The sequence below is a fragment of the Scatophagus argus genome, chromosome 19 (genome assembly GCF_020382885.2).
Source record: "Scatophagus argus isolate fScaArg1 chromosome 19, fScaArg1.pri, whole genome shotgun sequence".
Classification (NCBI taxonomy): Eukaryota; Metazoa; Chordata; class Actinopteri; family Scatophagidae; genus Scatophagus; species Scatophagus argus.
The window spans coordinates 690400-713765 of NC_058511.1; the positions used below are offsets into that span (position 1 = coordinate 690400).

Genomic DNA, 23366 nt, shown 5'->3' on the forward strand with positions numbered 1-23366 from the left:
ATGTCCTTAAACTACATCAAAAACTTCTATGAAGGATGCGTAAGTAGACCACAAAGGCCAGTTGCAGGGCTATTATTGTTGTTTCCATGACACTTTATACCTTTCAGAATTTGACAGCTGAGGTGCGATGCTGAACAATTATCCCTCTTGTGGCTTTAAACGAAAAGGCATTGATCTGTTTTCATTCTCAGCTTTTTAATCCATCTCCTTTTACCTGAATGAATGACATATTTGTAAAGCGAAAGGCTCTCTGCATTGTGAGAGTGTCATTTGGGCCTTTTTTCAGGTGAACATGACTCAGTGTTCGTGTCAGAACAGAGCAGGTAAAGAGAGGAGAAGGGAAATGTTTCCTCTGAATGGGTTTTGTTTTAGCCTTCAGAGCTCAGGGCCTCAGTGAGCCTCTGATGCAGCGGCATTTATCTGGCTGACAAAAGCTATTTTCTCTTTGTCTCTGACTGTGTGTGTGTGTGTGTGTGTGTGTGTTTGCTCTCGCATGTGTTCACGCACATTTGTGTGTTGCGTGTTTGTGCAATGAAAATGTGAACGCTTTTTTTAATGTGTGTGTGTGCGTGTGTCCCTGTGTGTATGTATCCACACCTGAATTCGTGTGCGTGTATGTTGCATTGTCTAATTGGGCCTTTGTGTGCTGTTCATACTGCTTACCTGTGTGTGTGTGTGTGTGTTCCAGCTCAGGCCTCCTACGGTGATAGGCCAGTTCCACACCTTGTTCTTCGGCTCGGTTCGGATGTTTTTCCTAGGTGTTCTTGGCTTCGCCGTTTACGGGAACGAGGCTTTGCACTTTAGCTGCGACCCCGATCGCCGAGAACTCAACCTGTACTGCTACAACCAGTTCAGACCGATAACACCTCAGGTAGGAATAATCCAAACTAAAGTTACAACTGAATTACACACTTTTTAACAAACGTTTTTGATCATAAGTCACAGGCCGTGTTCTTTTTTTTAGCTTTTGTTGGCTGGGTTCCTGCCAGCCTCAGTCACCAAAGACACAAATGCCATATTTAGTTTATCTGTATGGCCAATTAAAAACCACTGTGTCAAGTGATGAAAAATAAATGGTTATTTGCTCTTGCTGTTCTTGGCCTTCCTCACTCCTCCTCCTCCTTTCTGCTCTCTCCAGGTGTTTTGGGCGTTACAGCTGGTCACAGTGTTAGTTCCAGGTGCAGTGTTCCACCTGTATGCAGCTTGTAAGAACATTGACCAGGAAGAGATCCTCGAACGGCCCATCTATACAGTTTTCTACATAATTTCTGTTCTTCTACGCATCATTCTTGAAGTCATTGCCTTCTGGCTACAAAGCCATCTCTTTGGCTTCCAGGTCTGTACATTCCCAATTATTTAAAATGCGATGAGTGCTTGTCCATGTCACAGCTCTGCTTCCATCCATTTTCAAGTTTCCTCTCACTGTCTTGGTCATTGTGACAAAACGTCATGCAGAGTGGCTCTTACCTTACCACCAGGAAACTTCCTACTGGGTGCTAGCAAAACTGTAATCCTTCCACACGTCCTGGGTTGCCAAGGGTTCTTTTCCAAATCCAGAAGTGGCCATGATTTCGACTTTTACCTGGTTATTCTGCTAGCTAGGATGGTGTCCCAGATAAGAAAAGCTCTTTGCATTTCAATTGGAACGTGATTTTGACACTTTTCAGTTTCCTCCAACAAACTGTGCATTGGACCAAAGAGTGCCTTTGGGGATGAGATGTTTGCTACATGACTGTATCAGCATACATCAGTATTTAGCCTTGGCTGCTATGGAATTGGTGATCTTGGCCAGTACATGTTTAGTACAGCTAGCAAGTACTTGGTAGGACCCATCTAGAGTATTATTCAATAATAAGACTTATAATAAGACCGAATTGCACATGGCCAACAATAAAACCAGCGACATTTAAGGACTGCATCAAGGCTTGGAAGTTCAAACAATCATGAAACTATTACCACTTTGTCTTTCTCTTCTTTGTTTTCCTCAGGTCCACCCACTGTACATGTGTGATGCCAGTGCTTTGGAAAAGGCCTTTAATGTGACTAAGTGCATGGTGCCTGAACACTTTGAAAAAACCATCTTCCTCAGTGCCATGTACACCTTCACTGTGATCACCATACTCCTCTGTATTGCTGAGATATTTGAGATACTCTGCCGAAGGCTTGGTTATCTCAACAACCAATGACTCATGCACACAAGCACAGATAAAATGACTAAGGGTGAAAATATATGACACCATTTCCGCCAGCTTTTATTGGCCTCGTGGTCAGCTACTGCTGGACTTTTATCAAACAGGAAGCTAACATAAGAGCTGAACCTCACCTGTTGTCCATCGTGACTCAGCTGCACCAAGAAATCTGAGAATGTGCGACAACTGGCAAGTCTGAAATATTTTCTAGGTGTTTTCTGCCCTTAACTACAGAGTGATCATCCCTAGTTGTGTTTCGGATGTCAGTGGGTCTGTACTGGCTGTGTCCAAGGTTGTTGTATGGACGTGGTGGCCAGAGAAAATGTACCTCTGACTCTGAAGCGTTGGGGGATGGAATAGCAAGATTTGGTTTTCTTTTTTTCCACATGATGACTGAAAGACAGGCTTCAACTTCAGGGTGCTACTAAAACCTGTGACTACAAGGTAAGCCTGGTGGCCCATAACGGTTTCAATTTGAGGGTCAGAAGAACCCTGTTCTTGGAGTTGTGCCCAACTGTACATCAGATCGATACTCTTATGTAAGAAACACCCTGGAAGCATTTTGCGGCACATATTTCAGCTTGCTTAAGGGTCTGGTGTGCACTAAATGTATCAAGACTTCAAAACCAACTTGATGCATCTTTTCTGGACTTCATTCATAGTGTTTAAACAGTGGACCTTAACAGCTCTATATATCTTCATGTAATGTAATAGCAGTCAGCAATGCAAACAATTTAGCTATAGTCACATAATTCTGTATGAAAGTGCAGTTAAACTCTCTAGCCTTGCTTGTCTTCCAGGTGCTGATCAAATGAGACAGGCAGACTATAGAGCTGGAAATGGATTGTCACTTATGTCACAGAAACTGTGATGCAGTAACTTTACCCATGGGCGAGTGAATTGCAGGTGTCATTGCTCCTGACACTCCATGTGTGACAGTTATCGCTTCCAATATATGTTTGCTATTGCTTCCAGCCCATTCTGACCTTAACATCCATCAACATGAGGGCCAGAACTTTGTTGTGGACTATTGATGGGGATATCGGCCTTATCAATCCTATCTGTTTGAGCTTGGTGGGTGTTAAGGAACATGGCCTATAGAAAGGCGAAAGGCTGTCGCAAACAAACCACCAATCTCATGCTTCGTTTGCTTGCATGATCTCTTTGAACAATGTATTCTGAGAATGGTGCCATTACTAACCACTGAAGATGGTTTTACTCATTTAGGCCAAAGATCTCTCCAATAATCTGAAAAGCAAGGAATAAAAATTAAAAGAGATTTATATTCGGAAGAGTCAATTATAAGTATTGGTTAAACTTGAATATACAAATTTGTTGGAATGAAAATATTTTAAAAAGTACTACAGATTGCAATGTCTTTTGATTGTCTGAAAAAAATCATCAACTGCCAGTAAGAAATACTGCACAATTCTTGTGCAGAGAATTGTACAAATAAATTGGATTTCTCAGAGACTGATGAGGTCTCAGCTAGTGTTGAAAAACATCACTCTGTAGTGTAATTCCTAACTGACATGGATGAAATCAACATCAAGTTCCAAGGTCCTGTTGGTCTCATACATATATAATAACTATTATTTTTCTGGTTGAAAAACAAAACTAAGTGCTCATTCAGTCCAGATACATTCGAAATGATGGTTGACCTTTTGTTCATGTCTGATTCTCCTCTGACTCCCCTTTCTTTATAATGATTACCTTTCCCTAGCTTGTAGTACTACACATAATACTTTATGTAACTGTGTGTTTGGTGTCGTTGTCAGTGTATTTTGAAAATGATTACCTCTCATGTTTTGTACTTTGTTTTATTTATTTTTTTTTTTTATCAGGCATCCATCCAACTTTTGTTATGAAGTTTTCAGCAATCTGTTTATCATCTCAGGTACAAAATTGCATTACCAGACAAAAGTGGATCCAAACCCTCCTTTCAAATCCTTTCAAACCCTAAGATCAGCTTCTCCAGCACTGAGGGACCACTCCATTTGATCCCAGCTTAGAGTACCAAAGGCCTGGTGAGTCTGACAGGCTTTAAGAGGATTTGAAACAGGTATGTGACACCTGTGATTTGGGTTCGTCTGCATTCTGGTATCTGTTTGTAGAGGATGGTTTTAAATTTTGCCTCTAAAGTTTGGTCACCAAGACGTTGGAATGTTTATATTAAATAAAAATGTAGAGCTCCACATCTGTACTGTTCAACTCATGTAGGAGAATGTGACATGTAAGTGGGTTTGATAAAATTGTGGGCCGTTTTGTGGAAATACAGGCCTGATCGGCATTCTACAGAGCCATCCCCTGTAACAGTGACTATTCAGCCACTGAATGGCACACAAAATGAACGATGGGAGTGATGATCTTTTCTTTTTAAGACAAAAAACATCAGGCACATGACTCACTAAATAACTTGCCCAGCAGCTTTTAAGAAGGCATAATTTCAAAGCAAAATTCATCCATCTCGGTCTATTCACCACGATTATTCGTATGAATCTTCCACGTTGCATTGCACCATTGACCAACACAAACCATCTCGTCAGTCTTTCCTTTAAGGGTACACACCAGAAGTTGTCTTATTAGCTGCACCATTGAAACCAAAGCTGTAGTTTCCAGATAAAAGTCATTGAAACAAATATCTCTCTAGAATAAACTAATGTCTTTGTAATGTGTTTCACAACCAAGCTAGTCTTGTTCAACCTCCTAGCATGGATATCTGCTGTAACTGACTCGTGCTAACCTGTTTTCAGCTGGCTAGCAGGCTGGCGACTAGCTTGCCTCGCTAAATTAGTGTAGTCCATAGTCCCCCAAGCCTTCACGGGGATGCAAGGATGAATTAGATGTGTCACTCGCTAGCCAGTGCTATCTCTCATCTCAACCAAATGGCCCGAGAGATAACCATTTTGAATGAATAGTTAAACCCTCAAAAGGTCATTGGATTGAATTTCCCTCAGGATCAATAAAGTATCTATCTATCTATCTATCTAGCTATCTATCTATCTATCTATCTATCTAGCTATCTAGCTATCTATCTATCTATCTATCTATCTATCTATCTATCTAGCTATCTATGTTGCCCAGCCATGGTTCAGTTTTTGATTTATTAATTTTATTTATCCTTTCTTTAGCTAGGAGGGTCCCACTGAGATACAAGATGTCATCTTCCAGACTTAAACTTTCTGGCTTCTACATGAAGCTGTGGTCAACTGTCTTAGAATGAGCAGATGGTGTATTTTGACAAGTCTGAGTCATTAATATGATTCTGGCAAATGTAAAGATTGGAATATATTATTATTGGTCTGACGCACAGCTTGAAGTTACATCCCCTGATTGTTTGAAGTAGCTCCACCAAATCCCAACCTGCTTCTTTGATGATGAACTCAACTGTGTTGTAACCTATGTGTACACCGGGTGTTTGGGGTCTTATTGAGAACTATTTATATAATCAGGGAATATATTGTTAACATGTCTAGATGTCATTTTTCACCTACAATATAAAACCTACAATTTGTGAAAATTCTTCATCTATGACACATCATACAGTAAGCTTCATTCACCTATTCATTTTTATATCTTTGGTTTTTTCTTTGCTAATGTTGTTACAGGTTAGAGCAGAGCTACGACTCGTTACATTTGCCACTGACTATAGTTTGTCTCTGTACTGAACTCACTTTGTCCATCACCTCACAGCTATGTCAAAGACAAAGAGGCACACTTCATGACCAACGTATGCATTTAGAAATAAAACTGTCTTTCTATTGGTACTGTTCAGGTGAGCAGTTATTCTCCAATTTGTTTTGTCTTGAGATGATTGATTAAAAATGTCATACAGTTGCCTTGGTTTCATTTTTTGGTGAGCTGTTGAATTGATTCAGTAAGATGAAGTATTTACTATAGATAAGGACTTGAGGGACTTGGGACTAGAAATTTATTAATCACCTGGTTAAACACAAACTAATTTAAGGACTAAAGATTTTCAAGATGATTATCAAAAAATGTATGTAACAAAATGACAGTCTGATTAAATATGGTACTTCTTGAGTTCTGATGTAATAAATTACCAAGTGCTCAAAATGGTCATCCATTCATACAGTAGAAGATTAGATAAGCATAAATAAAAGAGACAGACTCCGTCTTTGCAGGAAAGTCCTTGGGTACGTATTCCATGTCTAATGCTGCTCAGTGGTAAACAAAGCCCAGCTCCATTTTAACTCATAGGTCTCATAAATCAAATTACATTAATTTATATTGTACTTTACAGAAAACAAGCTTGACAGAAGGGAAAGAAAGGACACAACGACGGTGAAAAGGAGGGGTGAAAGACTTCCAGACGTTTGCAGCATGATGCCTCCCTCTGTCTGGCCTTGCAAACTGAGCTCACACACTTCAGTTTTTCGTGACATGCTCACCACCACTGTGATGTCAAATGTGCATTAGTGTTGGGCCACGAGGGGACAAAATTAGATATAAGACAGGACTTCTAGTCTCATTGGTTTCCATGGATATGAACAAGTGTTTCTTCATCTCAGAAGTATGTTTCTGAATAGTTTTTGACATTGGCACTTAATGTGAGGTGTGTTCAGGGTCTGCTGCTTCACACGACAGAGATATACAGAGTAAAGTGCTCCTTTTATGGGAGCATTAACATCGCAGCTGAGGACACTCTAGTTTCTTGTTTGCCTGTCTAATACTGCTAGTTCAAATGAATCATTTTGATGATATATACAAAATGAAACATTGCTGCATCAACAAACTTCCATCAAAAATGTCTTCAGCAGTCAATATGGATTATACATTGTGTGTAACATATTGTTTATTCTTTATTGGACATTGTGACTGTCTTGGAACCAAAGGAAGTCCGCAGAGCGTCTGCTGATACCTCTTGTCGACTTGATGAATTGTGGGTTTGGACAACCCTCGGCACTCAAGGACCTCACAGGACAGTGGACGTACACAAAGTCTCCAGTTGTCTGGACACAAGGACCACTGGGCATTTTCAAAATAGAATGAAATAAATGACCTCAGACTGTCCATCTGTCATAATCCAGATAATTTCTACATCTTGATACTTTGGTGGCCTTCCATTATTACACTATATAAACATCAGCAAGTGCCATAAGGACTTTTTCAGCCCTGCTTTTCCTTGTGAGGCCCATTCTGAGGGGAGTTGCACACAATATTCACAGCTGAAAAAAATATTTAGAATTACACCTCCTTTATTCCATTAAAGAACAAAGTTGCTGGAATGCAACATCAATCAATGTCAATGACAAACAACTCCTGCTCACCAGTTCTTCATCTGGGATTTGGATTTAGCTTCTCTTTATCCGTTCACATCATTACCATAAATAAAGATGGCAAACACTCCGCTTCCCTCCCTCTCTTTTAGTTTTGTCCATGTCCCATCTGCTAACATGGAGGTGGAGGGGTTTGTGAGCTGTACTGCAGTTTTGGCTGCACTTTTGGGGAACCCGCATGCCGTCCGTCTTTATACACAGTCAGTGGTGCAAATCTATAGTAGCTCTGGTAGGTCAACATCAATCAACAAATGAAGGGATCAAGTCGGGTATGGTTCAAATTAATCCCAGAGGAGGTGGGTTAGCTTAGAGCAGAGTTTTTGTCTGTCCATCAGCCCCATGGCTTCTCCTAGACTCCTGACCCTCACCCCTAACCACAACTACTCTCAGAACTTGCTTTATTCTGTTCCAAACTTCATGTGGAGTTTGTTTCCAAGCCACAGCTCACTTGGAACTGAGCAATGAGAACCTAAATGGACCACGAGTGACAAAGTTTTCCACTCTGGTATGGACCAAAGAGTATAGACCAGAGAGGCTGAAAAGTCCAGAGAACATCCAACTGTTGTGCCTTTGAGGTCACAGGCTCTCCCAAACCAAACAGACTAAAGTTCTCAGTTCTACGGCAGACCATAAACTCTCTTAACTGTAACAGATGGCCTCTCTGCTCCAAGCCCACCCACATTCTGAGAAATGATGCAATTTAGTTCCATTTGTAGTGCTTGTTGTGATTTTCCTTCTTCAGTATGTCTTCATTTTGTTTATTGGGAGAGTGTTTTGGCTTATGTGCCAATCTGCAAAGTCAGTTGAAGGCCCCATGGGTTTAACTGACCTCAAACCTGAATATCCTGAGTGGAACTTTTTAACGGGGTCATCCAAAGTCCACTTCTGTCTGGCTCCAAGTGGGTTTTACCTGATCGAATTTCAGTCACTGTGTTCAGGTGATGAGGTTACGCTTAGTTGTTTTTGTCTTGTTTGTCTTGATTCTCTGCAGTCACTGTCGAAATTCTTTTACATCACAGACATTTTTAGGGGTTTATACCAACTCATTGATTTCCTGCTCTTTGTTTTTGTCTTTTATTCGCCTGTGTATTAATAAATAAAATAATGCATTACTTGCAGCTATTGTCAGTTCAGAAAAAACAGAAAGTAGACTTTACTGCTTAAAATATGTACAACTGATCATCACACAAATTAAATTTCAGAACTTCAACATCAGTCATGTAACCTCAAAAGTCAGAACGATGTCCTTGTCCTGTCCTTAAATGCATCAATATTTTGTTGTAAATCCAATGAAACAACGAGCAGATGCAAAAGAGTTTTTCATACTGAATCTCCAGTCTAAAAATCTCTAACATTAACTGTCACAAGGACCGGATGAGCACAGCTGGTGACGTCAGCTGTCTCGCGTAGGCGGCCGCTCCTATTGGATAAACACGCGGAAGTGCGGGCAGCACAAGCTAACAACAACAGGGAAGCTCTTCTCACTGTGGACGTATTTTTGTCTCCTGGAGGGTTCGTAAACAGACATGGCTTTGCCGGCTCAGCTCAAATCCATCCAGCACCACCTGCGGACGGCGCAGGAACACGACAAACGGGACCCGGTCGTAGCTTACTACTGTAAGTTTGTGTGCTGTTTGACGTTAGCCGTAGCTACATTTAGCGTCCCAGCTCTATTTACCTGAGCCGACAGCTGAAAGTGTGTTAGCTTAGCCTCTAGGTTCAAATTAAACTGGGACTGTACACATAGACCGGTTACGATCAGCGAACGTTTCAAATCGTTAACGAGTCATGTGATGTGCTGTGGGTTTACATGAGCCAACATTCAGACGTTAGCTAATCTGGAGTCTACTAGTGTTGGCTTTGACCGTTCAGCTTCATTAACGTTAGCCTGCTAATGTTTCTTCAACGTCCTGACAGTCCTTTGGTAAGTTTCCTGGGGCAGACACGTCGTATCAGGGACTCACGGTGTTACATCATGGCCCTGTAAGGCTTCATCAGCCTTGAATTCATCCTGCCAGCCGGAACCCAAGCTGCTTTCAGCACCCTGTCAGTCAGATGAGTTCAGACGTGCTCCAGGTAGTCATGCTGGGCTACCTGCCACTGAGGTCCACAGTGAGGAGACGTCACTGTGGCTGCCTGCTGAGGTAAACTGCTCGTCCAGCTTGTTTCTTGTTGTCGTTGTGTGTCAGTTAACAGACAGCCTTGAGTCTCTAGCGTCAGACATGGCTGGCTCAGCCTGAAAGAATTTGCTCCACCCTGCTGCCCTGTAAGATCAGTGGATCAACACTATTACGTAATGACTCGGTGACTAAGGAGTTTGGATGACACACAGTCACTGTGGCTGTTTAGATCTGATGTTCTATTGCTGCTAGAAGTGAAATCCTGTGCTATCTTAGCACATCCGGTTGGCGTGTGGCTCAGAGAGCACATAACTCTGCCAAGGCCAACAGTCCACTCTTTTGTGATATGCACATCTGCAGACGCACTGTATGCTCTGATTTCTGATTTAATAGACTTATGTGTGTTGCATACAACTGAAGCTCTCAGCCATCACTCATGACCCAGCAGAAGTCATGTAATGTAATCTTGCCGAGTATATCAATACTGGAAAGATATTGCAATACTTCGTTGTCAACAACAGTAATAAACTCCATTTATTACTGTGTTGGGTACTTTAGGAATAAGTGTTTTGAGAGACTGAGAGCCATATTATGAGTTGTGTTGTTGTGTGACAGATTGGGCCAGTTTGCAGCCCTCCAGTCCCTGCAGGTGTGCTGGGAGCGCTGCCTCTTTTCTCTCAGAGACACTTCATTTCACTGGCAGTTACTGGCGATGATAACTCTTAAATTCTCTAGTTTTTTAGCTGGAGAAAGTATCTCTGTTTGCAAATTTTGCCATTTCAAGCTGCTAAGAAGCAGGTGGTAATTAAATGTCAGATAAAAGTCACTAACTCAAACAGGACTTTTTTTTTTTTTAGATCTTTATGAACATGATGTGTGCAGGTAAACATGTGGTCACTGGAATAGGTTTGGTTTACCAATTAGCCCAAAGCATTAAGTAGGGCAAACTAACTGAGAATAGTTTTCCTTGATAATACAGAGGCAGGCTTCAGTGCAGCAGGGCTCTGCTCTGACCTATTTGAGATGTGACGTGGGAGCTGCTTGAGGCAAGATGCACATGAAGAAGTATGGAAAAGCAGAAAGAAGCCTAAAGATCTGTCACATCAAAACCTTGTGTCCGACCTATTGACTGACGTGTGCGACTGTTTTTCTGACAGCTGAGGGAAAGCTTTTGTTCCTGGAAAAGCAACAATTCTTTATACATGTCTGACGTCCTGATTTGATCTTAGTCAACCATGGATGGTGAAGTCACTGCTGCACGAGATTCAACAAGAACAAGATGGAGGTGGCCCTGGTCACAGCTGTGTGCACATTTGTCATAGCATTCCTCATAATAATGCTTTGGAAGCATGTGTGAATTGAAAGAGGAAGAAAAAGAGCTAAGAAGTGAAAACTGCTGTGACGGTTTTCAGTGCTTCATGTCCTCGAGGCTGAGAGAAGAACTCAGCGCAGCAAAGCCATGCGTTTGGGTCCAGCAGAGAGATGGTTACTGAGGAAAAGCTGGTGTTGAAGTATCCACTGCCAGACAGAAGACTACAGACCAGTTTCTTCATTTATGTCATTTTTGCTATGTGAGTAGCAAAGAGGGACAACAGCTGGCATTTTGTGGCACAACCCAGTGTTGCAGGATGAATAAATGTGCTTTGTATTGACAAACGGTCAGAGTTGAAGGACTCGGACTGGCTGGTCAAACACCAGGACATCCCAAATCAAAAGTGAATTTGTAGTAAAAGACGAGAAGCATTTGGCTTTCCTGATGCACGACGCCTCTGCTTCACACTGACAGGCCAAACAGAATCCAGTCTTGTAGTCAGGCCTGCTGGTTCCCGTCGTCTTTCTGGTCTCTTTCTGGTTGAAGGGTCTTTGCTCTCTTGGCCCACTCTGTCACACCACACCAGTCGCTTTATTCAGATCATTTATGTAGAGGGCTGACAGTCGGGGACGTCTCTGGACAGATTCATTCAGCCCTGCTGTGGAAACACAACCAATCAGAGACTCAGCACGGCTCATTACTGATCCCTGATTGGCTACAGATGAGTGAGGGTGAAGAGAGGCTGTGTGTGTGCGTGTGTTGAGGAAAACATTATCTGCTTTTTGTGAGGTGAATGAGGCTGTTTGCTCCTCACAGGGATGGTGTTTGGCTGTCCGTGGTGGGTGAGTGTGATTTGGTATTTTTGACCGTGCATGTTAACAGTGTGCTGAAACACAACAACAAAAATCTGTTGTTGAAATCCACCATCAGGACAAGCATATGAGCATTCATAATCTGCTTGGAACAAATTTGTTAGCTGAACAAGCTGTGCTTTTTCTGCTTGTGTTTTGTTGCACGTTTTTTCAGTTTATTGATTAAACATGAGACACTTTGGAGTTGAAGCACTGAAAGTAATGTGTAAAATGCAGAGAACTTGGCAGCGCGTAGGTCTGCACATTTGCTTTATGAGTTGTGTTTTAAATGGCATGACAGTGAGTGGGTCATCATTCGTCAAGGTTAAAAGCAAGTGAGAGACTGTCTGCTCACTTTGAGCCCTTTGGTTTATTTATTTGGTTTATTCTGCAGAGGCTGCTGTAAATAACAACAAATTCTTGGCAATGAGTTAACCATTTAATGTTAATGTTTGGAGAGGAAATGACCAGCAATTTGGTCACTGGGCACTTTCCAGCAGCGATGCACCGATACCACAGTCCAATTACAAGTACAGGTACTTACATTTGAGTACTTGCCGATACCGAGTATGAGTACTTACTGCTAATGTTGCTCGTTCACATGTCAGTGGTGAGGCTGAGGGCTGAAGTGTCTTGCAGCAGGCTGTGGATGTGCCTCTTCACAAATTCGTGTAGCTTTGGCAACACTGTGTCAGTGATGTGGTGTCGGCTAGGGATCTCGTACCTCGACTCCAGAACGCAGAGAAGACGTCTAACTCCCATATTATTGACAACCGACAGCGGCTGCTCATCAGGAGCAATGTGCCGGGCAGGAGCCTCTGGGTCTTGACATCTTCTCCCTCTTCTCCAGAGCTGCAAAGTTGGTTGTTGCTGTTTGCTGCCATTAGCAAACTCTTTGAACTCGGCATTGCGTTGGTTTTTTTGATGTTTTATCACATTGCTTGTGTTGAAAGCACTCACGTTCTTCCCTCCTCCTGGCAACTTTGTAGAGCATAATTTGCAGTCTGCTTTACTTTTGTCACCATCAACCACTGTGAAATACATTGCTCCTCCTCCCTCTCAGTTAGCACCTGACCGCCCAACTGAACGTCACGCTGCCGTAAGGTGGTATCGGGACACTTTTATGAATACGAGTATGAGTACAGGAACAGGGTATCGCACAGATACCCGATGCTGATATCGGTATTCGTGCATCCCTACTTTCCCGTTTCTTTGGTCCAGCAGGTTACATTTCCACCCTCTCATAAAGTGGAACAGACTGTGGGTCACGTCTCACTCCGTCTCAACCCACTAAAGGGTCCAGTAGCTGTCCTGTAGTCAGCTGAAACTCAGGCGGTTCGAATTCTGATCCTGATTGTGTTTTCAGAAGTGGTGTTAGCTCAGGTGCTGAGGCTCGGGCGGGTCTAGTCTGATTTTTGATGAAATGAAATGTTGTATTCAGCGCCCGACACTTTCATACTGTAGTTTTCGTACTTGTAAATAATAAATGAGGCCACTGCTGCTGAGCCACATGTGTAAAATGGAGAGGCTGTGTGTTGGCTGCAGGTTCATCATGCGTATTATCAACCAGATTATTTAGTGAACAGAATCAGATTTATTAATCCAGAGCTGGAATGTAAGAAAAGTGTATACAACAGTTTAGTTTTCGTGCAAAAACAATTTACAATCCCAGCCGGTTCTACACAGGCAGGTTTACAGGTTTTCATCAGCTCACCTGGGACCTCCCACTTCACATCATGGACTTTATTGAAAAAAATCATCTGAAAGCTTCTATCAAATATCCTGAACTCATTAAAGAACTCAACGTGTATCATACAAAGATAGAAAATCAGGAAGTGAACACGTCATAAATATCCACCTGTGAAATTAAACCTCTGAATGCAATTTTACAACCAGTGAAAAGTATGAATAAAGGAGATATTACCATAAAATATTAAAAGATGATATAACGACTTAATGCCTTTCCATAAAGTTTCAAATAAATAATCCTTCTTGGGCAAACATGCAGCTGTGATTTAAGGATATCAAAAGGACACAGTGAAGGCCAGTGGGGATGAATGTGAAAGTTAAAGAATCTAAAGTGATGAGTGTGTGACATTCGGTGGCAACTGTTTACATGGAAACACGTGTGAAATTAGTGCAAACTTCAGCCCAGTCAGGGGAAAAACATGCAGCTGCCCAGTCAAAGAAGACAAAGTGATTGAAGAAATGATGAAATTATTTATATATATATATATATATATATATTTATATATATATATATATTGTTTAATTTCCTGAGGGCCAGACTTTAAAAACTGAAACAGTTTTTAGAGCTGTAGGATTTTTGCCAGGTCACATGAACATGTGGGATCAGCCTCCCTAATTTTAATTAGCTCTTAACACAATTGGGGTTTGATGTACATTCAGTTTTGACCGTTTTCTCCTAAATCCTGAAGTAAAGTCTTGAAGGTGTAGTTTGTTAAAAAGCTGCTTTGGTTATTGTGAATGTTTGAACCTCAGTGTGAGATGCTGTTTTGTTCTGCACACCTGGAGATCACCTGTCAGTCACAGAGAGCAGCAGCTACTTCAGCCTCTTTTTCCTCGGATTAGGCAATCGGTAGATTAAATAAGAATGAGGCGTTGGCCTGTTTTAGTGGGGAGGAGCGCAGGCTGCTTGCGTGGTGAACGCTGCGTCGGCTCGGTCGGCAGCAGATAAGCGGTTTAACTTTATCTCAAAGAAGAACAAGCCTTTCTCACTGACGCTTGATGTTCTGTGATAGAAGTGATTGACGGGGCTTCCAGGAAGTTGAATGGGAATTGATTTGGATTATTTCCAAGTCTTTTTTTATATTTGTTGTCCTTTGAAGACTCACTGTGGGGCAGCAGGAGTTTGCAGGGTGCAGGTGGACGTGTTCAGACACAGTGTGGGCTCTGGGCTGAGGTGGACCAGCCAGACCACTGGAGGTCAGCAGCTCCATGTGTGTGGACCTCCGAGCCTGGCTGTGAGTGAGTGAGTGTGTGAGTGAGTGGACAGACACCTGTGTGTGACTAGAGTCAGAGTCTCGGTGCATTTGAAGTGTGGACAGATGACATATCTGTCATCTTAACCTCTGCGCCCCACATAGTTCTGATTTTTCTTCTCAACAAATTGCATGTAGAGCCAAACCAGCACTGAATGTCCACCACCTATTGACATGATATGTGTTAAATGTTCCTCTGCGCTATAAAACACTAGTAAAAACGTGTTGTCTTGTCATTAATGAATTGAACAAACATTGAAGTTTCTTAGTGAGATTCAGGTTGAACTGTTGTTGATAAATTTTGTTCGTCACTCGTCAGCAGGTCTGTCTAAATTAGCCTGCTAATGCAGGCCGGTATTTTAGCTCACCTCCACCCAAGAACAGCTCGATCAATAGCGGGTTGAGTCAAAGCCATGATTTGTTTAGCTGTAATGAAGCGGCATAATTCAGCAGCAGCTCCCTGGCTGACAGCGTTTGGCTGCATTTCAGCCACTGCTTCACACAGATTAGATCATTGACATTATAAATGATGTGGAGCTGAGGCTGATCACAGGTACCCCACCTTTGTGTCTGGCCACAGAGACACTGTCGTCTTGACGTCCATCTCACAGGTATTTCTGTGTCCTTTTTTATTTGATGAATTTTAGCATTTTTACATAAGAAAAAGCAAAGCAGGAAGAACAGTAAAAGCAAGCTGATGTAGTCATGATCTGTTGTGTCAGATGTCCATTATTGTCCAAAGGAAATCACAGCAAAGTACTGTCCTCTCGCAGTTCATTTCTCCCGTGGTCTGGAGGAGAGAGAAAGTCATCCTTTCCATTGTTTCAGTTTCTTTCATGACGTCCTTCTCACGTCTTCGAGTCTTTGTACGAGTTCTGTGACGAGTCGTTAGTTACAGGACCTTAAAACATGAGGGACTTCATGTGTCACAATCTTTTTCAGAGATAAACAGGTTTTTCTCCTTGTCCAAAAGACATGGGAGTGACCGGTGTCCCTGTGTCCACACTGTCTCCAGCTCTGCTGCAGCTTAAATTTGTGTGAATAACAGCAGTTTATTGTTATTAAGTGTCTGACTCGATCTGTTCTGGACCTGTTCTGACACCGACCGCAGTTTCAGAAATGTCCCTGATATTTTCTGAAATGCTGGCTCAGGTGTTGGCGAGTACAGGAGTCTGTGCCCCGATTGAGTAGCACCTAATTTATTACCTCTGAAACCTGTTTGTGTCTCAACACAGCTTTTACTGCACAAGTAACCAACGTTTACAGCAAGTGACTTGTGTGAGTGCCAACATGCTGTATGTCAGGAACTATTTGTCTCCTCTTTTTGATGTCACAGAGAAATACAACTTTAAAACGTTTTCTATCCAGGTGAAGTGGCAGTTTCCTTTTCCAGAGGTCAGTTCTTCTCCTCGACTCTAAAACAGTAGTTGTGGAGCAGAGAGGAAGAATGGGGAGTTTAGAAGGAGTGCAAACAGATGGAAATCAACAAACCGCTTGTTGTTTTTTTGTGCAGTTAGTTTTTTCTGTGCTGTTTCTGTCCTGTGGCTTATTGGATGTGATATTTTGACAAAAAGAGCTTCATGTAACACCTTGTATGTGGTTTTTCTGTCCTTCCATCAGAGCAGACTTTCTGTGTGCAGCAGCAGTTGTCCTTCATCTGAACTGTATTGTGATGTAGTTGCAGTGCAGCAGGAAGTAGCAGAACGCTGGCAGTAAAAAGCATTATTTTGCTCTTTGTGTGTGACAGATAGAAAAGCAGCAGCAGAGAGGAAGCTCCATTAAGGACCATGTAATCCCAGTAAATAACACCAGTAACTTATTATGGCCATTTTCACCAGTTCTCGTGTGTGGTTTTCTTTGTCTTAATGGACCTTAACAGAGTACCTGCTTACCTCAAGATAAAATCATGTGTCTGTCACATGTCTCCACTCAGATTTCCTTTTTAATAATGAGCAGAAGTGTCTGTGGTGGGCTGGCCATCAGGTTTGTGTCCGGTTTGTACCAGTTTGTACGGTCAGTGTGGAGGTGCGGACTTCACTGGACATCAGACCAGGTTCATTTACAGTGAAATCAAACCTGCAGTGCCCTTGCAGGGCAGCAGAGGGCTGAAGCTGCGTGGGTCACATGTGTCTGAGAGGCTTGGTGTTGTGAAAGCCTTCAGTGTTGCACTTCATTGTGTGTGAACAGCCAAAGTGAAGGTTGTGAAGCACAAAGATTTTCTTTGTGCCTTGATGACTGACTAACCGGCCGACTTGCTTACGGGCTGCTTCAGTAGTTTAGGACTTGCTGGCTGTTTGTGTCTCTGTGCTGACTGGTTGACTGCTTCTGTGGCTTCCACTTGGGCACATGCTTACATGTGTGTCACGCTGGTGTCTTTTGGAAATACTGACTGGTGGAGGCCTGGCGACTTGGCGGTGACTCCCCGTCGCTCTGCCCTGTGAAATGGGACATTGTTCTGTTGATGCTGTGCAGGACAGTGACTCAAAGCCCAAACACGAGGTGGAAACAGACGCCTTACCGTACACACTGAGGGGTATGACAACATGTGCACACATGCTGTAAACGTGGCTGAAAACAGCTGTCAGTCTCCAGGTTTTTCTCTTCTTGCTACACCAGACGGTTGTTCTGCATCAGTTCATCAGCCTGCGAAGAGCACAACGGGTGGATGGATGTTCCTCAGTTTGATGCAGTCTTCGTTTCTGTGGGTTGATACTTGCAGTGTGCAGGTTTTATGGAGTGCTGTATAAATCTTTGTTTCATAAGGAAATGAAGATGGGTCAGCTCGAGATCCCAGCAACTTTCCTGGTGATATCCACCTTTTTAGACTCGGTGTGATGATTAAAAGTTAAAGACCAGAGAAAAGCAGGAAATGATTGACAACATGTCAGCATGTGATCGTCCTGTAGGTTTGGCCCAGAGGGTCAAGCAATCAATCAGTCATGGTCATCGTCTGATCTGACTCGATCCCATCCTCAGTTTAGGAACTAGAAGAGTCTGTAAACAGTCCCCGAAGCTTCTTCTAAAGACGTCTGCTTTCTCCACGGTTGTTGTGCAGTGTGTTTGTACAGTAACTCATATCATCTGCTGTGTTATAGATCTCTAACCACACATTCATACCTGATTCCACACCTGAGAGGACCTTCACTTATGTGACGTATTCGCCTGCTCTCAGCCATAACCTCAACTCCTCATTCAGCTTTGAAAGCAAACCTCTCAGCCCTCAGACAGACCAGAGAAAATGTCTTCAGTCCTCACTCAAAGGTCGTGAAACCTCGCAAAACGTCGCTGAATAGTGTAACAACATAATGTGAGATAAGACACGGTGTGTGTGTGTGTGTGTGTGTCTCTGCTTTCATCTGGGTTAACCTGCACCAATTTATTTAGTAATTTTCAGTCAGTAGGACTAACAGCCGTCCCTGCAGGCTTCCTGCAGCTGCTCCGGTCATCTGGCTGAAAACTTTAAGGCTTTCCATCATGTGAAGACAGGAATCTGAGTGCAGAACTAACTGACAGATGAGGAATTGTGGGTTCGGAGCGACTCTTCTCTTTACGATCACACCTGCTCAGTGGTGGAAGTCTTCTTCATCCTGCTGCGGTGTGGGTTTGTGTTTGATCCACTGCAGAGGAGCAGGAAGCGGCTTGTCGGGGTGGGAGTGGGGGCTCCGCTGCTCTGCTGTGAAAAATTCATCAGGACTTTGTGCAATGAGTCCTCCACAGACGTTTGAACAAGCGGTAAAAAGATGTTTAATTCTGTTCACCTTCCATCTCGCTGCAGGTCGGCTCTACGCTATGCAGACGGGCATGAAGCTGGACAGCAAAACACCAGAGTGCCGAAAGTTCCTGGTCAAACTCATGGACCAGCTGGAGTCGGTAAGTTAGAGCGAGTGCTGTTACTGTGCGGTCCGTTTTGTCACATCGTCTTCAGTAGACGTTCAGTCGAGTCACAGATGATCAGATGCTTTTCTGAGCACATGAAGGACTTCTCTTCCATGTTAGCTGAAAAGTAGAAACTGCAGGTTCACTTTTGAACTCGCCAACAGAAGTTGTCAAAACATGCTCACCACACAGTTTTTTGCCCTGTCCTGCAGTGTGATCTACCAATCAGATTGTTTGGTCCTGCTCGTTGCTCTGTCACATCGCCTGAAATGCCCTCACAGCGGCACGCCGTCATGTGTCCCAGCTTTAGTGGCCCGCTTGGTGTGGTTTTAGCTGCTGGCAACACGTTTAACTGAACTAACTGAGTTAACTGAGTTAACTGAACTCCATTCAGTTCCATTAAAGCTCAGGACAAGCAAATGCAAATGTGTATTTTAAAGTCAGAGTAAAACGGATTTCTCATTAATCTCATCGCTTCAGCACAAGCTCCACTTATTTCCAAGCTTTGAGCCGCGTGACACCCGGGCACCGTGAAGATGTGCTGAGGCCTGAGCTTTCAGCTACGCGGTTACGTCAAGGAAGCTGCTTGTCCACAGGGACCAAACTAATTAGATTTTATAGAGTTGTTATGATGAGGACGAGAGGAAGGAGGAGGCAAACGGGCTCCGAGTGTCTCAGCGGGGGTCAAACAAATGAGCCTTTTACCAACAGAAGGAGCAGTGATGGAGCTGAGATGAACTTCTCCTCTGCTGAGCTCAGTCGTCCTGCGGTGCCACATTTCTACCTGACAAACAGAGAAAGACACCTTTGGTTCGCCCCTGCAGTCTCTTCTGAGCACCTGCACTGAAGTTTTGAACATTTTGAAACCCTGTGAGAGGATCAGCGTTCAGCTTTTAACAAATCTGCCGCATAGTGAGGTGCAAGGAGTTCAAAGGAGGTGAATAGGGGGGAGGAGGAAAGGTGAGGAGATGGGAAGTCCCGCAGCGATGCTGTGCTCGCTTTATTGATCACTCAGAGCCAATTAAGGGAAGCAGTGGACAAGGATGAAACCATGCACACACACACACAGAGCAGTGTTTACAGAGGCTCCAGGGATCTTCATTACTGTCACACACACTCAACACGACTCACATCCTCTGCTTTGATGTATGTGTATGTGTGTGTGTGTGTGTGCGCGCTCCTGTTGGACTTGGCTCGTCTGTCCTTCTGTTTTTGCACTCTGACGTTCAGCCGTTCACACTGTTTGGGAGGGGTTGGTAGAACTCTGACGTGAGGTTCATGTGCCTTCAGTCCATGTACCCGTGTGTGGGGGTACGTGGACTATGGGCTCAGTGTGGACAATCCAGGGGTTTCAGGTTCCTCTTGTCCACACACAGTCAGAGCTTCCATGCAGCAGCAGCCCACCACACATGGACAGACCTGATTGTTTATGCAGGACCTTTCTGTAATGTCCAGGTGGAGGCCAAGTGAGCAAAGCTCTTATACAGTGAAGTTTTTCCTGGTGCAGCTTACTGAGACCGGGGGACACCCTGAGGTTTTCTCTCATATGGTCCACTTGGACTGTTGCTGCGAGTTGGGACTCATTTGTACAGAGTGAGCGGGTGGAGACACAAACCACAGCAGCTCCTCTCTCCCTGATGGCCTGGCTCGTACATATAATCCATGTTGTACTCATTAATTCTATTTTCCACCGCCATCGCCGGCTCAGCTCTCTGAGGCTTCGCTCTCACTGGGACGGTGGAAAATCAGTTGTTTAAAGGTCGGCTTGAACGAGGTGGAGGGTCTCCAGCAGCAGACGTGCAGAGGATTGTCTGTTGCAGCACAGTGTGGAGTCTAAAACTGCGTTCACGGCTCCTGTTAAACGATAACTGAAGATGAAAATTCCGTCTGTCAGTGGAATGTTTGCGAAGCCTGCAGCTTTGCTGACTAATCAGAATTTTTCTTCGACTTGGACTTAAAGCAGCAGGTTTAAAGCAGGTTCCTTTAATAAATGAGTTTGTAAAAATGCACTGTTGTTTGAGCGTCTCTGTTGTTGAGCTGGTGCATGCTGTTTGCTGACTGTTGCTGTTAATCAGCCAGCTGTGAACATCAGCAGGCTGTAATGACATCTGGCAACAACATACGGTGAAATAAAGATCGTTGAGAACGTGAAGCACATTCTCTGAAGCCAGCTTCACTAACATATGAACCGCTGTGGAACCCGGACGTGACTTTATGCGTGCTGAGCGTGCGGATATGAGCTGCTGTCTTTTCCCGATGAATTAGATTCTTTAGAGGCGTTCATGTTGAAATGAGTCTTCTGCTCTGATGAATGTTGTTATCCACCCTGCATGACTTCAGCACACTCACTTCAGCCTTCATGTACTCATCCACCAGTCAGGCTGCGTTTTGTGTTGTGATCTCAGTGTTCTGACTGCGTTAAACAAATTATGTCACACGAATGGGGACATCATCTTCTCATGCTGAAGCCTAAATGCTTTACTGTGATGCATATTGTAGACAAGGCATAAATCAACGTGAGTCGAGCAGCTTTGGATTTTCTCACGATTCTGATGGAAGCACTTTGAGCTTTGAATTGACTTTCTAAAATTTTTGTATTTCACTTAAAGTTTGACTACTGGTCAGGTGGAAAGTTCAGAGTGAGAATGAGCCTGAGAGTCAGAGTTCAGGGCAGAGTTTACTTTGAACACACATTCTTTATATTGTTTTACCAGTCGTCCTTCATCCTGCACTCAGCCTGCTGTTACACACACACACATGCAGATTGATTAAGTCAGTGAACAGTATATCCATTCAGGCTGGTCAGGGTCCACCTGCTGGAGGGAAGCAGTGTGTTTGCTTTAGTGGTTTTAGTAGAAACCTGAAGCCCTGCTGGACCCTGAAAGAGTGAGAGAGGAGCAGAAAGGGAGGGAGAAGAGCAGTAAGACAACAGTGTTTCCTTGTAGGCAACATGTCCAGCACCTGAGAGAAGACGACAGGCAGAACATGGACTGTCAGCTCCACCTTAGTGTTCCCAGGCTGCTCAGGATCAAGTCCGTCCACAGCCCTCAGCACTACTGGGCTGCAACTCCTGAAACGTCACTGTTGGGCTCATGGTCAGTGTTTTGTATCGTCCAGAGATCCTCCGCTGGACAGAGGCGGACTCACTGAGCACAGAAGGTGTTTGAGCAACGTCACTCTGCTGCTTGTTGTTGGAGCAGTGATGACAGTGATGTGAAGGAAGGTGTTTGATTTTTTCACAATAAAAGTCTGAGCCGGTTACAGCCTCACTGCTCGGTGGTCTTCTTTCTGTCTGAATTTTGGATGATCGTGTGTGCGTTTGTTTTTCAGATGAAGAAGGAGCTTGTTGACAACGAGTCCATCAGTCAGGAGGTGGTCGGCAACGCCCACATCGAAAACTACGCCTTAAAGATGTTCCTGTACGCTGACAACGAGGACCGAGCAGGACGCTTTCACAAGTAAGGCTTCATATGTCCAGCTCTGTGTGCCTTGTTGTCCGCAGACAGGGTCACATGACCTGTGACCTCATGCAGTCCAGACGCTCACTTCCTCCAACTGCCTTGGAGCTCTTCGTCACATTTCAGACCCGATCCCTGTGGTCCTCTTCTCTCCTCTTTCCTTTCCTTTCTCCACCCCTGCTTATCTCCTCTCCTCTTTCCTCTCCATCCTTCTGACTCCATCACCCAAGTGATTTCAATGTCAATAGCCGCATGCACACACGCATACACACACACACACACACACACACACACACACACACACACACACACACACACACACACACACCCTCCCTATCAATCTGTTTGTCTCCTAGCAACAGGCGAGTCATGTAAAAAAGACTCTGGATGTGGTCGTGTGTGTGTATGTGCGTGTGTGTGTGTGTGTGGTAGTAGACAGTGTCAGGCTGCTGGAGGTTTCATTCTGATAAGCTCAAACATCATCTCTCATGGCTGTGAATCAACAGAAACCAACCAGACTGAATCTGATTCTGATTCAGCATCCAACGTGCTGATTGATTACAGTGAGACGCTGATGCTTAAAGTTTCTACTCTTCATCTCTTAGATAAGGTGTTCCCCCAGGTGAGCCGTGTTGCCCTGCACAGATTTGGAGCTGACTGACTTAACGTGAATCGGTGCTTGGCTGTACTGACGTAGTTTGACTGGTTTAACAGCATCACGTTCGATACCCGACCAGGCTTTGTGATATCGTAGCACCTGATGAACACGCAGGAGTTCTGGTGTGAACAACAACAAACCTCGTCTGCTTCTTCTCCTGGAGTTTCTGAGGCTGTCGAGGGAGAAACGAGCTTCTCTAATCTCTTGGGTCAAATCAAGTCAATTTTGTTTTCATTGCCCAGAATCACTTTTTTGTCTCAGAGGGTTTTCCAGTCTGTTCCAGTTCCAGACTGTTCCAGGGTCAGCAGGTCGCTTTTCCTTCCATGGAAGTAGAACATCTGGCTTCATGTGCAAAGCTGGTGCTTATGTAGGTCAGGGAACCACCTCAGAGAGAGTGTGTGTGTGTGTGTGTGAGAGAGAGAGATTTGAGTGTTTCTCGTGTTTCCTCAGTGAGTTGGCTTTGATGTAAATCCTGTTTATTCTGGATTCTTCAAATACCAGCAACAGAACATTTGACATTTTAAAAACTTTCTCTATTATCAACACTTCCTGTTTCCACAGAAGTTGGTCATAGTTTAGAGGAAGGTGCACGGATAAACA

General features: G+C 43.7%; 2 protein-coding genes across 3 annotated transcripts in view; both read left to right on the forward strand.

Moving 5' to 3' along the window:
* On the forward strand, positions 1 to 4835 carry gje1a (gap junction protein epsilon 1a). The gene is made up of 4 exons (XM_046373916.1): positions 1 to 39; positions 689 to 871; positions 1139 to 1336; positions 1989 to 4835. The coding sequence occupies exons 1-4, from the start codon at positions 1 to 3 to the stop codon at positions 2184 to 2186; spliced, it is 618 nt and encodes a 205-aa protein (XP_046229872.1). The 3' UTR covers positions 2187 to 4835.
* A 4061-nt stretch (positions 4836 to 8896) lies between these two features.
* The window catches only part of vta1 (vesicle (multivesicular body) trafficking 1), a 33041-nt gene continuing 18571 nt past the window's right edge, over positions 8897 to 23366 (forward strand). The window contains exons 1-3 of one of the 2 annotated variants that reach the window (XM_046373601.1): positions 8897 to 9106; positions 18550 to 18644; positions 21981 to 22108. In XM_046373601.1, coding sequence (XP_046229557.1) covers positions 9016 to 9106; positions 18550 to 18644; positions 21981 to 22108 — 314 coding nt within the window. In that variant the 5' untranslated portion in view covers positions 8897 to 9015. The remainder of the gene's footprint in view (positions 9107 to 18549; positions 18645 to 21980; positions 22109 to 23366) is intronic. The other variant, XM_046373600.1, reaches the window with a different exon arrangement.

What these genes read in the sequence shown, in the direction of transcription:
- gje1a (XM_046373916.1), top strand. Translation starts at nt 1, where the DNA reads ATGTCCTTAAACTACATCAAAAACTTCTATGAAGGATGC. An exon ending in AAAACTTCTATGAAGGATGC is followed by an intron (nt 40 to 688) that starts GTAAGTAGACCA and finishes TGTGTGTTCCAG; the next exon opens with CTCAGGCCTCCTACGGTGAT. An exon ending in GCCATCTCTTTGGCTTCCAG is followed by an intron (nt 1,337 to 1,988) that starts GTCTGTACATTC and finishes TGTTTTCCTCAG; the next exon opens with GTCCACCCACTGTACATGTG.